The sequence below is a fragment of the Enoplosus armatus genome, chromosome 9, assembly GCF_043641665.1.
Source record: "Enoplosus armatus isolate fEnoArm2 chromosome 9, fEnoArm2.hap1, whole genome shotgun sequence".
In the NCBI taxonomy this organism is placed as follows: Eukaryota; Metazoa; Chordata; class Actinopteri; order Centrarchiformes; family Enoplosidae; genus Enoplosus; species Enoplosus armatus.
In genome coordinates, this window is record NC_092188.1 from 13,696,443 (window position 1) to 13,709,482 (window position 13,040).

The 13,040-nt window shown below is 40.7% G+C and overlaps 2 protein-coding genes across 2 annotated transcripts in view; one reads left to right on the forward strand and one right to left on the reverse strand.

Annotated features, from left to right (window-relative positions):
- Positions 1–305: 305 nt before the first annotated feature.
- slc6a19b (solute carrier family 6 member 19b) lies at positions 306–4,468 on the reverse strand. Its single transcript, XM_070911862.1, has 12 exons — positions 4,270–4,468; positions 3,419–3,559; positions 3,203–3,340; positions 2,921–3,102; positions 2,725–2,835; positions 2,285–2,397; positions 2,073–2,201; positions 1,803–1,959; positions 1,498–1,702; positions 1,259–1,418; positions 626–788; positions 306–509 (listed from the first exon to the last, which is right to left on the reverse strand). The coding sequence occupies exons 1-12, from the start codon at positions 4,466–4,468 to the stop codon at positions 306–308; spliced, it is 1,902 nt and encodes a 633-aa protein (XP_070767963.1).
- Positions 4,469–6,176: 1,708 nt separating this feature from the next.
- The window catches only part of fhod3b (formin homology 2 domain containing 3b), an 84,268-nt gene continuing 77,404 nt past the window's right edge, over positions 6,177–13,040 (forward strand). The window contains exons 1-2 of the mRNA XM_070912009.1: positions 6,177–6,341; positions 12,898–13,004. Coding sequence (XP_070768110.1) covers positions 6,177–6,341; positions 12,898–13,004 — 272 coding nt within the window. The remainder of the gene's footprint in view (positions 6,342–12,897; positions 13,005–13,040) is intronic.

Sequence of the window (13,040 nt, forward strand, 5' to 3'; positions counted from 1 at the left end):
AGACTGGTGTTCTGCAGAAAGCCACCACATCGCTACTTGACAAATGAATTATAGCGGAGTAAGCCGGAGTAAATCTTGAATAAACAAGAAACAGACCAGCCTTAGAGGAAAGAAGACATTTAACTGCGTCTTTTGAATTTTGAAGCTTTTCATATTGTCACCTGACTTGCTGCGGTCACAGGTGGCTGAAGAAAAAGGTTCTGTTCGGAAAAGATATTTAAAAATTACGTTGATTAAACCATAACAGCAATCATTTAAATGTTCTTAAAAAAGAAAAAGAGAACATTGGGAATTTTACGAGAATACTAAGCTGGGGATTTTTTGGTCTCATTGTTCATTTGAATTTGATCAGAGATATAATAGAGATGTGACTTGTCGCTCTTCTTTGTCTTTAAACATTTCCAGAGAGCAACTAAAGGTATAGCAATACTTGGTATCCCTGCCAAAACAAAGATGATCACATAGATCCAGACGGGATATGGCTTTTCTTCCAGTGTAGGGAATCTCTCCTGCAAAGACAGAAAGAAAATGCGAGTTTGAGTTTTTGATGCTACTTTACAGTATGATTTAAAAGATCAATATCCACAATTCTAGGGAGATCATCTTAAAATCAATTCATATTTACCGATTCAGGATCCCAGGCTTTATAAAGGAGATTTTCAGAAACTTTAGTGATGAAGTAAAAGACCAAGATGAAAAGCATAATGAGCGGGCTGATGACTCTCCATGATGCCTGCCAGAAGAAGTTCGGTTTGTGTCCAATCATGAACTTTATATCATCATTGAACCTAGGAGGAGAGACAGTGACACACATACTGCAACGTCAAGAGTGTGTAGACAAAATGACAGAGCAGCAAACATGCTTCCCTTCATGCAGGTGGTGCAGTAATAGTGTGGGGTGCTTTTGATACCATGATATAATTGTGTTCCTCTCATCTCTTAATTGGCGGAATCAATGCTTATGTCCAAGTGATGGTATGAAATCTCCAGGTTCTGGATGGTGGAAATAATGCGTTTGCTTGTAGAGGTAGAGGAAGTGTGTTCCTGGTATCATTATCATGTTAAACCACTGTGTAATGACTTTCAAATAGTGCAGGCATTATGAGGCACATTAACCATCACAGATGTGGTTAAGATGAATGGAAGCATATGATAAATCATGACAACACAGAAAACTTCACCACACAGCATTAAAAACAATTAAGGATAACATCAACAGACAAATGATTTCAAAAAGAAAATTGTATTTTAATATCACCTGTCTATTCCATATATGTAAACCACTGAGACCATCTCGCAGAATGCAACAACGAGCAGAGGGATGGATCCTCCATAGGTGTCAAAGAGTGAAAGCCAATAGTTCCCTGAGCCTTGAAGAAATATCAGACCCACCAGACAGCAGAGCATGCATGTTACACCTGGAGGAGAGAAAATAGTTCATAAACTATACTAGAAATCCTTATTGATGTAAGATGAGAGAATAGATGTGGCAGTTACCGGTGACAGCCTCTTTTGGCCATGTCTTAGGGAAAACCTTGAGGTCTTGCAGTGGCACTAGAACCCCCTCAATGTTACCAAACATAGAGGACAGGCCGAGACAGAAGAGCATTATGAAGAAAAGGACGGCCCACACCGGTGAGAAGGGCATCTTGGTGATAGCCTCAGTGAACACAATGAATGCTAAACCAGTTCCTTCAACTCCCTAGGCCCAAACACAGCGGTGTTATTGCAAAGCATGGCAAGGATAATTTGAAAATAAACATTTGTTAATTTTCTATTACACAGACCTGCTGAAATCTTACCTCACTGAGAAAAGTATTTAAGTTGCAGGTCTTTAGATCCAGCTCTTGAATAACCTCAGGGTATGTTTCATTAAGACGTTGAACAACCTGATTGTAGTTGCTGTCAGTGATGTCGCCCTCAGCAAGCTCAAACACGTTTAGTAATGCCATGATGTTTCTAAAACCCCAAATTTGTCAGGTTAAAAGTGTTTTCACAGTCGATGTATTGCTGTAGAAAAGAAATATGAGCTTCTAAAATGTATATTTTGGCAAATAAAAGACATAATGTACCCAGAAAGACAGTTGTCAAATCTCTCTGTTGCTCTGAAGCCAATAATGGTGTAAATGACAGTTGCAGCAAAGACAGAGGTGATACCATTGATGAGAGAGATGATCACTGCATCCTGTTCACAGTTGTTGCTAAAAGAAAAATGCATTTTTTAATTTTTATTTACAGTACAGTGCCATTACCTGTAACTTTAAAACAAATGAACCAAACTTACTGCACTGAGTTGTAGCTGGAGAAGGAAATAAGACCACCAAAAGCCAGAGAGAAGGAATAGAAAACTTGAGCACCTGCATCGAGCCATGTTGATGGCTTTGCCAGCTCTGTTAACTGGAAGAATTTGGAAAATAGACAATTATGGATCAACTGGTTATTGCTCTGCATGGGGATATATGGTACCTCTAATGAGGATTTAAGGCTGAGGTCTATTCAGGGGGCTAAAATGGCAAGACATTAGGAGAAAGATCCATAGATGAGGGTAACTGGTGGAGTTAATCCAATCCATCCTTGCTGAAAATATCTCCACATAGAATGTTAACCCTTGTGATTGCCAAATAGCATTAAAACACATCTTAATAACTACTTATTCAATGCATTCTGATTAGTTTTATGCAGATGGACCAGAGTGATTGCTAAAATGGATTTAAGGCAACTTACATCTGGCGTGAAGAGAAACTTGACTCCATTCAAAGAGCCCTTCAGGGTCAATCCTCTGATCAGAAATATTGTCAGCACCACATAGGGAAGGGTTGAAGTCACATACACAGCCTTGGGAAAATAAAGTATTCACATAATGACTGTTTAGCTAAATTAAAATCTTCTTCTGTAGTAAGCAATGTGCAAAGTGCTGTACCTTCCCAGTAGTCTCAATCCCTCGAATGATGCAGATATAGAGCACCGACCACGCACAAACATGACACAACAGTATCCACCACTGCAGGCCGCCATCCTCTTCAATCGTTGGTGTTGTGTTCAGGGTCTCCCTGTACCAGAAATAATCCACAGGGGAGCTCCCCTCACACTCTGAGACAATGCCTGATAGAATTTAACAACAGAGTGTGTCACTAAGCCAAAATCAAGAGTTTCTGACTTAATTTTCCATTCAGCAGAAGTACAGTACCAGTTGTAGCACTACCTGTTAAGTTGGCATTCATGGGACATTGACTCCAAGGCAGAGGCTCTTGAAATGAGTTGAAGAAGTACCAGAGAATCCAGGCAATGATGGTGTTGTAATAGAGACTGATCGTCAGAGATACACACATGGATGCAATACCTGCCAATGAATGTTTTAAAAGGGTTTCTTTCAGGGCACTTTTCCACCAGTTGCAACATTATGCAAAACGTTTCTTACCAACGCCTGTCAAATAAGGATGAATTGTAGCCCACACTCCCAAACTGCCTCTTCTTAAACGTTGACCAATGGCAAACTCAAGATGCAGAAGTGGGATTCCTTCGAGAACCAGCAGGATCAGAAATGGTATCATAAATGCACCTGGAGGAAAAACAAAGGACCTGTTGAAGGCACCATGGTGACAATAAATCACTGAATACATCCTAAACTGCTGAAGTTGAGATAAAAAACTATATTCAACAGAAAATACAAATAAATTCCAACATCTTGGTGTTAATTATTTAGGATGCACGTGAGCACATGCAGAGATAAAGTCAGACGTTGAATGCAGTTACGCAGTAAACACTTTACAAGGATTTCTCGTCGGAGAGTATAACATTTCTTATCTGGACAGATCAGTTACAAGCCATCTGAATGTGATTTAAGCTGCTTCCTATATCTACTGTATAACAGATCTTATAAGGATGTAGTCATTACTGGATCAGTGGTCTTGTGATATTGGTCATTAACTACTATTCATTTCTACTACTAAGTTGGGGAAGGCTGTCCACTGTTATATAGACCTCAATGTTATACGCAGAGATCCAGAACTACAATGCAATTCAATTCAGTTAAATTCAAAATCATAATTTCATTTGTCCCTCTAGGAAAATTGAGGCAAGATAGTTTGCAAACAAAAAAAGTGAATGAAATGTTGATATAGACGTATGGGAGTATATCTGATGCTCCTCTACTCTTCCAGTAGGTCTGGATTGGATATAATGAGGTATGAATTATCTTCTGCTCAAACAATCTTATTGGAAATAGTGAAATATGGAATATTTACAGTAAACCATGAAAGCATCACTCACCTCCTCCATGACTCTGACACAGATAGGGGAACCGCCAGACATTTCCAAGTCCCACACAAAACCCCACACAGGTCAGCATGTACTGGGCCTTGTTGTCCCATTTTGGTCGGTCTCCAGCCTCGTCCTCCTCCAGCTTGTCCAGCTGCTGATGGGACAATATCCTGTCCTCCAGGCCTGGATTGGGGAGCTTTAACTTCATGATCTGTCAAACACTGAAGTATTGTAGTGATACAATAGTGCACTGTACAGTGCTGGAATGTAAATTGCGGCTCACACCGTGAGATCCTACAGTATGTACTGGACCTCTGTAATAGATTGACTAGGCTGTGGTGTCAGAGAGCATCAGCCAGAGGTGTGCAGCATTTGAAGCCTAAGCTGAGCAAGAACACACCTGACAGTTAACTAGTGTCTTATCTGATAAGGAAGGGTCAGTGCACAGAGGTCACAGTTTTGTTTTTTTGCATGGAGGTGAGCAACATTTTTTTATAGGTTTATTGTATGGTCACGCCTTAAAGAGAACAAATAGATCTTATTTACAGTAAATGCTACAGTGTGTAGGTTAGGGCTGAGTATCAAGCCTCAGTGCTTTCAGGAGGTGTAATTTTTGTATAATGACAGAATCTCTGGTATCATCATGTTAAATACCATTGAAAATTATAAAACAATACCACCCAGCCATGCAGATAGTTTGGTTTTATTTGCTCGAGATTTTTTACTCTGTGATTTCTGTTGCGTTATGTATTTGTCAACAATTATAACTTTCCTATGGAGCATCGGTGTATAAAGAGTTAATGAATGACACACTATACAATAACACAGCTGTAATGATATATTAACAAACACACATTAACACATCCTTACAGTGTTTCTCATGTACAAATCATTCACCGGCAGGTTTAAAAACAGTTCATAGAATTAATGAAGACATGTTGAAGGTTCATTCTTGACCTTGGAAATAGTAAAAATCTTAACTGACATAGCTTTCAGCCTCATCTCATCATTCAATCAATCAGTAACTTGTATTTGTCCCCAGGGGGGCTAATTGGTCATGGCCTTCATCAGCAGATGGAGTTTGTTCAATTGTCATGGAGAGTGAAGAAGTATTTCTAAATAAACACTTTATAATAAGAAATACTGTACAATTCATATTCAAACTGTGTTATATTGTCAATCATTCATTAACTGTTTATGAATGCTTCACAGTAAGAGTTAGACATAGATATAGTTTTGAAAAATAACAATTAAACATGTTCCTATATCTGCTTCCAACTACATTATGGTGTAATATTAACCAAGTAGGCTATTAATTGTTTATATACTGCTTATAAATGATAAATGGGGGGCGGTTACACTATCTATCTATCTGTCCTCAATTGTTTTCAACAACACTGATCACATCGCGCGTTCAATGGTGGAGTCACCGCAGAGCGCTTTGTGTACTTCTCATATTCGCCACTGGAGGCCGCCATTGCGCCTGTAATATGAGCCGTGTCGGCCGGCTGAGGTCTGGCTGCTGTGTCCCCCTGGCAGAGTTTGTGCTTGAGGAGGGAGCCGCTTCCCATCGCTCTCACAGACCAGGCGCCAAGTGTAGCAGTCCTGTCCGCAGTCTGCCTCAGCACCTCAAACGCCCAAATGCCCTTGGATACTGCCGAGCCGCTCATTTCCACACCGCTCTGACTGACACTACACCCTGGATCTTTACTTCTGGACTGTTGTGCACACTGTCCCGAGTCCTCTGCGCTGCGTGATGCGAATGGAGACGGTCCAAGGATAACAGAGGGTGCAGGATTTTGCTACTGCAGAGGACCTGCCGGTAGTTCGCTGCCCGGGGGGCTACCTGTCTGTCAGAGGCTGTGGTGTCGCATCCACTATTTTCATGATCTGAAATCGCCTTGCATGGATACATCATGGCTACGTTTATATGCAGGGTACAGTTCCTAGATGATACTGATCCATTTAACAGCACCAATTTCCCCGAGCCCACCAGACCACCTCTGTACACTTTCAGGGAAGATATTCCTCTCATAAATCAGATTGCTGGAGTCCACAGGCTGCTGAAAGCCCCACAGAAGGTATGCAGCCTACTTTTTTATCTCTTGGTTGTGTTTTTGTTCATCTTTCTTTAAAGGAGCTCAGTGAAAAATTAGCACCTCCAAAATGCTAAATGAATTATTAGCTTGAGCATGTTGATGGGGTTACTACCAAACAAACCTAATGGACCGTTGATTGAGCCAGTGACTTGAAGCTGATGTGGGATACTGATGGAGTATCAACATGCGTTGAAACACTTATTGCATGCACAGTGTCAGTAAGATAGGCCTATAATATGACATTATGGGGTATTTGGTGGCTTTAGGTGACACTGGGGTGGAGTAGGCACCTATTACTTGGCTGAGTGGAGGCAGGCATCTGTTAATGTTTACCTCAACCACAACAGTAACCCCCCTCAGTCTAACCTGCTTTTCTTACTATTCATTATCCAGACTACGGGAGATCTTACAAAAGTTTTGTGCCAGTTATTTTGTGTAAGAGAAAAGAAACAAACAAATAAGGAAAGAGACAATGCAAAGGTGGTACAATCAATATATTAATGATGATTGTTTGACCTTCCTTAAGAATGTAACCTTCCCTCAACCTTCAATTGGGTTGTCTTCTTTGCATTTGTGGTATGATGAATGGGCATGAATGGGCAGTCCATGTAGGAAACCACTTGTGCTATTGTCACTACACAGCCCCAATGTGAGTAGGTGGGGTCAAATGCCCAGTTGGTCAGTTGTTGAGTGATGGAAGAGGGTAATTCCCCACCCGGATTGTCCTAGATCTGGGGATTTGAATTTGGAACCATCTGATCTCAACACAACTTCTTAATCCATGTGCATCGAAACTTAATAACATCATTTTGTAATTTAACATCTTACCTTTTTGGCATATTCTGTTATTTTCTTGGTCAAAATGGATGTATTTTACATTGTTGTGTTTGGTCAGCTGCATCACGTCGGTCTTCATTTATTCCTAACTGTTTGAGGAGGTGAAACAGTACACATTGTTTTGGTTGCAAAAGCTGGCCTTCCCAAAGTCCACAACTGCACAGCCAGTTTTAAGCTGCTCAAAATGAATGTTCCTCCTTGGTATGGTGTAATTGCCCTGTTTAAGTTTCCCAAAGACAGCCAGTGACAAATAATGTAAACCTGAAGCCCATTTTCGAGTTTCTTTCTGTTAGAGGCCTCTGAAGGCCATATCTCTTGACAAAAGCCTGTTTCTGCTTTCTGATCAGACTATGTGCATCCAAACAAGCTTTTCAAAAGGCCTCATCTACTGACCTTTAAATTTAAACAAAGCAGATGGCCATAGCATCTGAGGTTGACTCTTATTATTGAGCATTCATCTCAGTCTGGTTGGGAAGTTGCGTAAATAGAAAGTTAATTAGGGTCTTTCTTCATTCTGTCAGATCAATGGTACTCCATCTTGTTTGGGTAGAGCTGGTAAGATAAGTCACGGAAGCCTCAGGATGCTGTGGATCACCACAAGCCTGGCTCTCATTCTGCAGCCCACTCAGTCTGACCAGCAGGATGGGATGGGAACGCTTTCCACTGTTTAGGAGAGGAGAGGGAAGCGGGCAGAATTAAAAACACAAACAAAGAGCTGATGTACTTTGCACAGTCGACTGGTCTCAGTTTAGCAGTAGGCCAGCTGGACCGCAAACTAGACAGAGAGGGAGTACTGGTGGTAGGCTCTGCAGTGCCTGGTTTGAGAGATTTTGATCACATGGGCACTGGTGGTTAGCAGTAACTTGAAGGAGCAGCCCTTGTGCTTTTCATAAAAAGAATAAATAGTCAGGTGGATGACAAGACTGTCTCACCACATTTGAGCAATGAGTTATCTGGTTCACACCCTCAGAAATGTGAAGAAGTGACTTTGGTGTGACCCTGTAAATATCTTTGACAACAGACCTGTTGTGTTTGAGTTCTTGAGTCTCTATGGTGCAGGTCAATCTGGTATAAATAGCACACTGCTAACACATGGTGCAGAGGGAGTCAAAACAGCTAGCATATGCTGTCTTTGGGCTGTTCCTGTCAGTTTCAGTCTGCACTCTCAAGAGAGATCTATACGTGTGTGTGTGTGTGCGTGCGTGTGTGTGTGTGTGTGTGTGTGTGTGTATACATGTGTGTTGGATTGGGTTGTACATGGGATGGCACTGTGGCTATGCTGCTGTACAGAGTCAAACCTCAATTAGGAGCAACTGTCTGAGAGGTTTAAACATCAAAAGCCATTATGACCAGGGTTTATGTTTTATAGCAACAAGGATTCAAACTATAAATGTTTGTTGTGTAGCAACAACTGCTTTGTCAGGACAGCAGACACACTTTGAAGTCAGTGTTTCACCCTGTGGCCTTTTGGAAAATATCATGCGACCATGTATCATAACGCAGTATGTAATGTATTGTGTTATTGCAGGAGCACTGTTGAATATTCTGAAGGCTTTAATTGAAATTAAACACTTCTTTGTTATAGATCATTTGTGTTAAAGGTACCAGTATTGATCCATATATTGTACAGCTGAGCATCTCATCTATAAACAAGCTTTTCTGCTGCTTCTGTGGTTGGAAAATGTGACTAGTCATTACCTGACTCAGCCTTTTTATTTTGGCCTGATGCATAATGCATTGTCCTTGTGATGATGAAGTGTGCATATTGTTCAAAACCTGCTGGAGTTATTCCAAATCTGCTGATAATGTCAACACAATCAATGGATCAATAGTCCTTCACATGCTCTGTCAATGTTTTGTAGTTCGTGGCCTGGTGGCCTTGAGGCCTGGCATCAGATTGCAAGGCAGAATTCAAGGGAGGGAAAATGTGGCTAAGTCTTGGAGAGTGGACTCTCACTTTACCAATTTCAATTTTTGGGCTGGTTGTTTTCCTGCATTTTTTTTACAGAGAAATTACAGAGTCACATAATGAGAAGTTATGTTAAATGCTGTAAAATACAGGTTCCTCCTTCATGCCTGTCAGAGCTCCTTTGAATTCTTTTACACATTGTTATGCAGAGTTGAGGTTTTGCCGGTCTCTGCATTTTGGAGGGTTGTCTCAGCAGAGGGCTCCTTTCAGAAGAATGCAGCATCCGTGGACAGACTCATCCCCTGCATGCTTGACAGAAATGTAAAGATTACTGTTGTGGTTTCTCTTTCATGCATCAAGCATGCTTTAATGTGTTTTAAATCACTTGCCTTCTCAGAAAGACTACAAATACCATCCTCACCTTTATCAAACAAACGTTAAGCTTTTAAAGTGGCTTACTGTAATTCCTCTTGTTTGATTTAGAGTACGGAGCAGTTTACGACATAAATGTGTAAGGCTGGCTAACACAGGGTTAGCATTTGCACAAAACTATGTGATGGATAGTGTTGTTATTATTAGGCTATTGAGTTTCAAATGTTTAACTTGCACACACAGTATCTGCTATCTCATTCCAGATGTCTTTCCCCTGTGCAACACAAAGACGTTTGGAGTGAGATAGCAGTTTTTAATTGGAAATTGCATGGTGTTTATTTTTAGTCCTTTCTGCCTTAACTGCCTCCCTGGTCAGTGGACCACAGTATGGTGGTTGAAGGGAGAGGCCAGACCTCAGTGTGTGAGCAGAGCACTTGTGGTTACTTCTCTGGACTTGGCCATCGCAGGGCCACCGTGGGTTCAAGTCCTGGGCGGGGGACAGTTAAGGAAGACTCTGTGCTACTGATAATCTGGTAGCACTGTTCCTGGATTAAGGGCCATTTATGTGCATCAACCTGGCATGGTTATATGGCAAGACCTGTAAACAGTAATCCCGGTTGTTTATGTAATGAGAACCTAAAATGACACCGGTTAGAGGATGGATGTGGATGGATGTACAGATGAGAACTGATTAATGGCTGACTTGCATAGTTCACTTTGACTTTTCTGCTTTTTCGCTTTTGGTCTGCAAGTCAAAATCTTGTGTGAGGAAACGCATTTCTCGGTACCACAGTTAGCTAATTACTGGTTACTGCTGCGACTTCAGCCCAATGTTTTGTCTATTTCAGGTTGCGATACAGAGCGTAAAGCTGAAAGAGAACAAACACATTTTTTGCCCCTTTCCTCCAATCCACAAACTTCAACAGTTCTTAAAGTATAATTTAAAGAACTATTAAATTTAAAAAGGGTAAAAAAATACTAAAATAATGCACTGAACTCTAATAATAAATCTGATTTTCGTTCATAAATTGACAGAATTTGTACCCAGTTCATGAAAGTGTTTGCCCTCTGTATTATAAGTGGCATATTTTCTGCTTGCATTTTATAGAATAACCAGAAGAGGAGGTGGATAGTTAGAATAAGCAGTCATGAAAAACACCTTGAAGAGGAAAACTAAACAATGGTGACTAGAAAACAGAGTTCTTTAAGTGAAAATGGTTGCAGATGGTTAACTTGACAAGAAATAGTTGGCAGGTGTAGTACATATCAGCTATTACCGATTAACACCAAAAATAAGACCAAATGAAATCAACATCAGAAAAATGATGAATTAATAAACAAATCCATGAACATTGAGGACATAGGGGCTAACCACTCTTGACTTAAAGCGACGCAGTGGTTATTTACTCATTTGGGGAAAAAACAGACATTCAATAAAATAATAACTTTTCCTTGGTTTGCATCAGCGTCTCACAGATTATGTAGGACCAACCACTGGTCACCGTGTATGATATAGTGTGTCTTCTCCTTCATGCTACATTTCATATTACTGTCCCACCCATTATTTTTAAAGGAATGTCAGTATATAGGCATAAAAATAGTGGGCCTACCTTTGGCCCTTATGTCTGGATTTCCTGTCAGTCCAGAATCTGTCCTGTAATCTGGAGACACACTTGTTTCCCTCCTCTGCCTGTGTACTGAATAGCTTTGTTTGTTTGTCTTCTTCTCTGTTGACCTGTCTCCCTTTCTCTCTATCTCTGTCTCTGTCTATCTCTCAGTCTGCCGAACTGTAAGAACATCAACAACAATCTGACTAAGACTTGTCACTGTCTTAGAAACAATAGGATTTCCTGAGAGACTTAAGTTTACTGCATCGGCCTTGTGCTTTGCCTCATCCCTGGTGTCCTCTGAAAATGAAGATGTACAGCCTTATAATCTCCACAACTATTATATTACCAATAATCTGTTGGTTCACCATGCTTGGAAAGCAAACGAGACAGCTCAGAATCGGAGCGAGAGTTGGAGAAAGTTATACTAACCAACCACATGTTTTGTTTCAGTTCTCAAATATGACACAGTCCTTGAGTGCTGTAGTGCAGTAATACAAACAGAGTGGCTTAACAGATCAAAGTCATCAGACGCATAATGTCTTTCCCAGCCTTTTTCCTTTGCGTTCAATTAAGTTACTGTCATATGTGGGAGGAAATTGAACTGCATCAGACATGGCCTAATTTAAAAAACACATGGTTTTACATATATGTTTACATGCGTTGCTCTTCTTTTAAGAGAAAAACATCCTGCAGGCTGCTTATTTGGTATAGTAAATAGTAATTTATGCAAATGTATCATAGATTTTGCTACCTTACAACACCCTTCAATGTGGGCTGACAAGAAAAGGCAAATGTACCGAGTTCAGTATATTTGTGGACTGTACAGTATATTGTTGTTTTAGACACCCTCACTGCTGATGGAGCAGAGCAGTGCCACGCTCTACTCTTAAGTCATATGTTTGCACTCCTGTAATGGTATTTGTTTTCCCGTCCTCTGCTTCACCGTTGGAGCCGCTGTCCTGTGGAGCTGACAGCCTCTGAATATAAATAGGTTAATATCTCCAATTTGGAGGTCGACCAGACAAGCGAACAGGCATTCCTCATCTCCTTGACCGCAGTCAGCTGATGAAAACCATTCAAGACCAGACAAATCATACCTCCTCTGCAAAATCATCATGTGTGATGATAGTTTATCAGACAGGGAGAATGGAGAGATAAGAGGCACCAGACTGCCAAACTGCTCCAAATCTGCATGACTTCTCTCCAACCTTGTCCTGCTTGTCATCGTAGAGCGCTGACAGGAGCTGATAAAATAGCTTTCTATGTTCCACCGCAGGCTAGACATAAACCTCAAGTACACTGTGCATTTGCCCATTGACCCATAAAAATAACAATGCTGCTATATTTTGTATACAACCACAACTAAACATTTTTTTTTTTCCTCACACAACATTGAGCTGTGTTGTTTTTGCATCTGACGTTGTAATTTAAAGAATTAAAGTCTTACCACATCATGAATAATATGCACGTAATTATGAACTTGTATTTTGCTTTTGTTTCATAGAAGCAGCATACTGACCTCTCAAGAGCTCTATGCCATTGTTTTTAAATTAAACTACAAAGATTGTCACAGCTTTAGATAGGTTGACTTTGCCTAGTTTTGATATCATACATGGTCATGGTTGTAACAAGGCACTGAGGCACCTCCATGTCAGCCTGTTAGCTGACGTGTGGGTTCTGATCTGCAGTATTTGGTACAGCAGGCCATAAACATCTCCTTCTTACTTAGTGTTTAGCATTCTTTACATGTGTAAAATGTAAATTACATGATCTTCTAATCAATGTTTAACTGTGTCTTCTTCCCGTCCAGCCTGATGACTGTGCCCTTCAGCTGTCCCACAATGGAAGCTACCTGGACCTGGAGTCTACCCTGGCCGAGCAGAGAGATGAACTGGAGGGATTTCAGGAGGAGGGAGGGTAAGATAGCAATCGCCTTTGTCTCCGTCTCTCTCT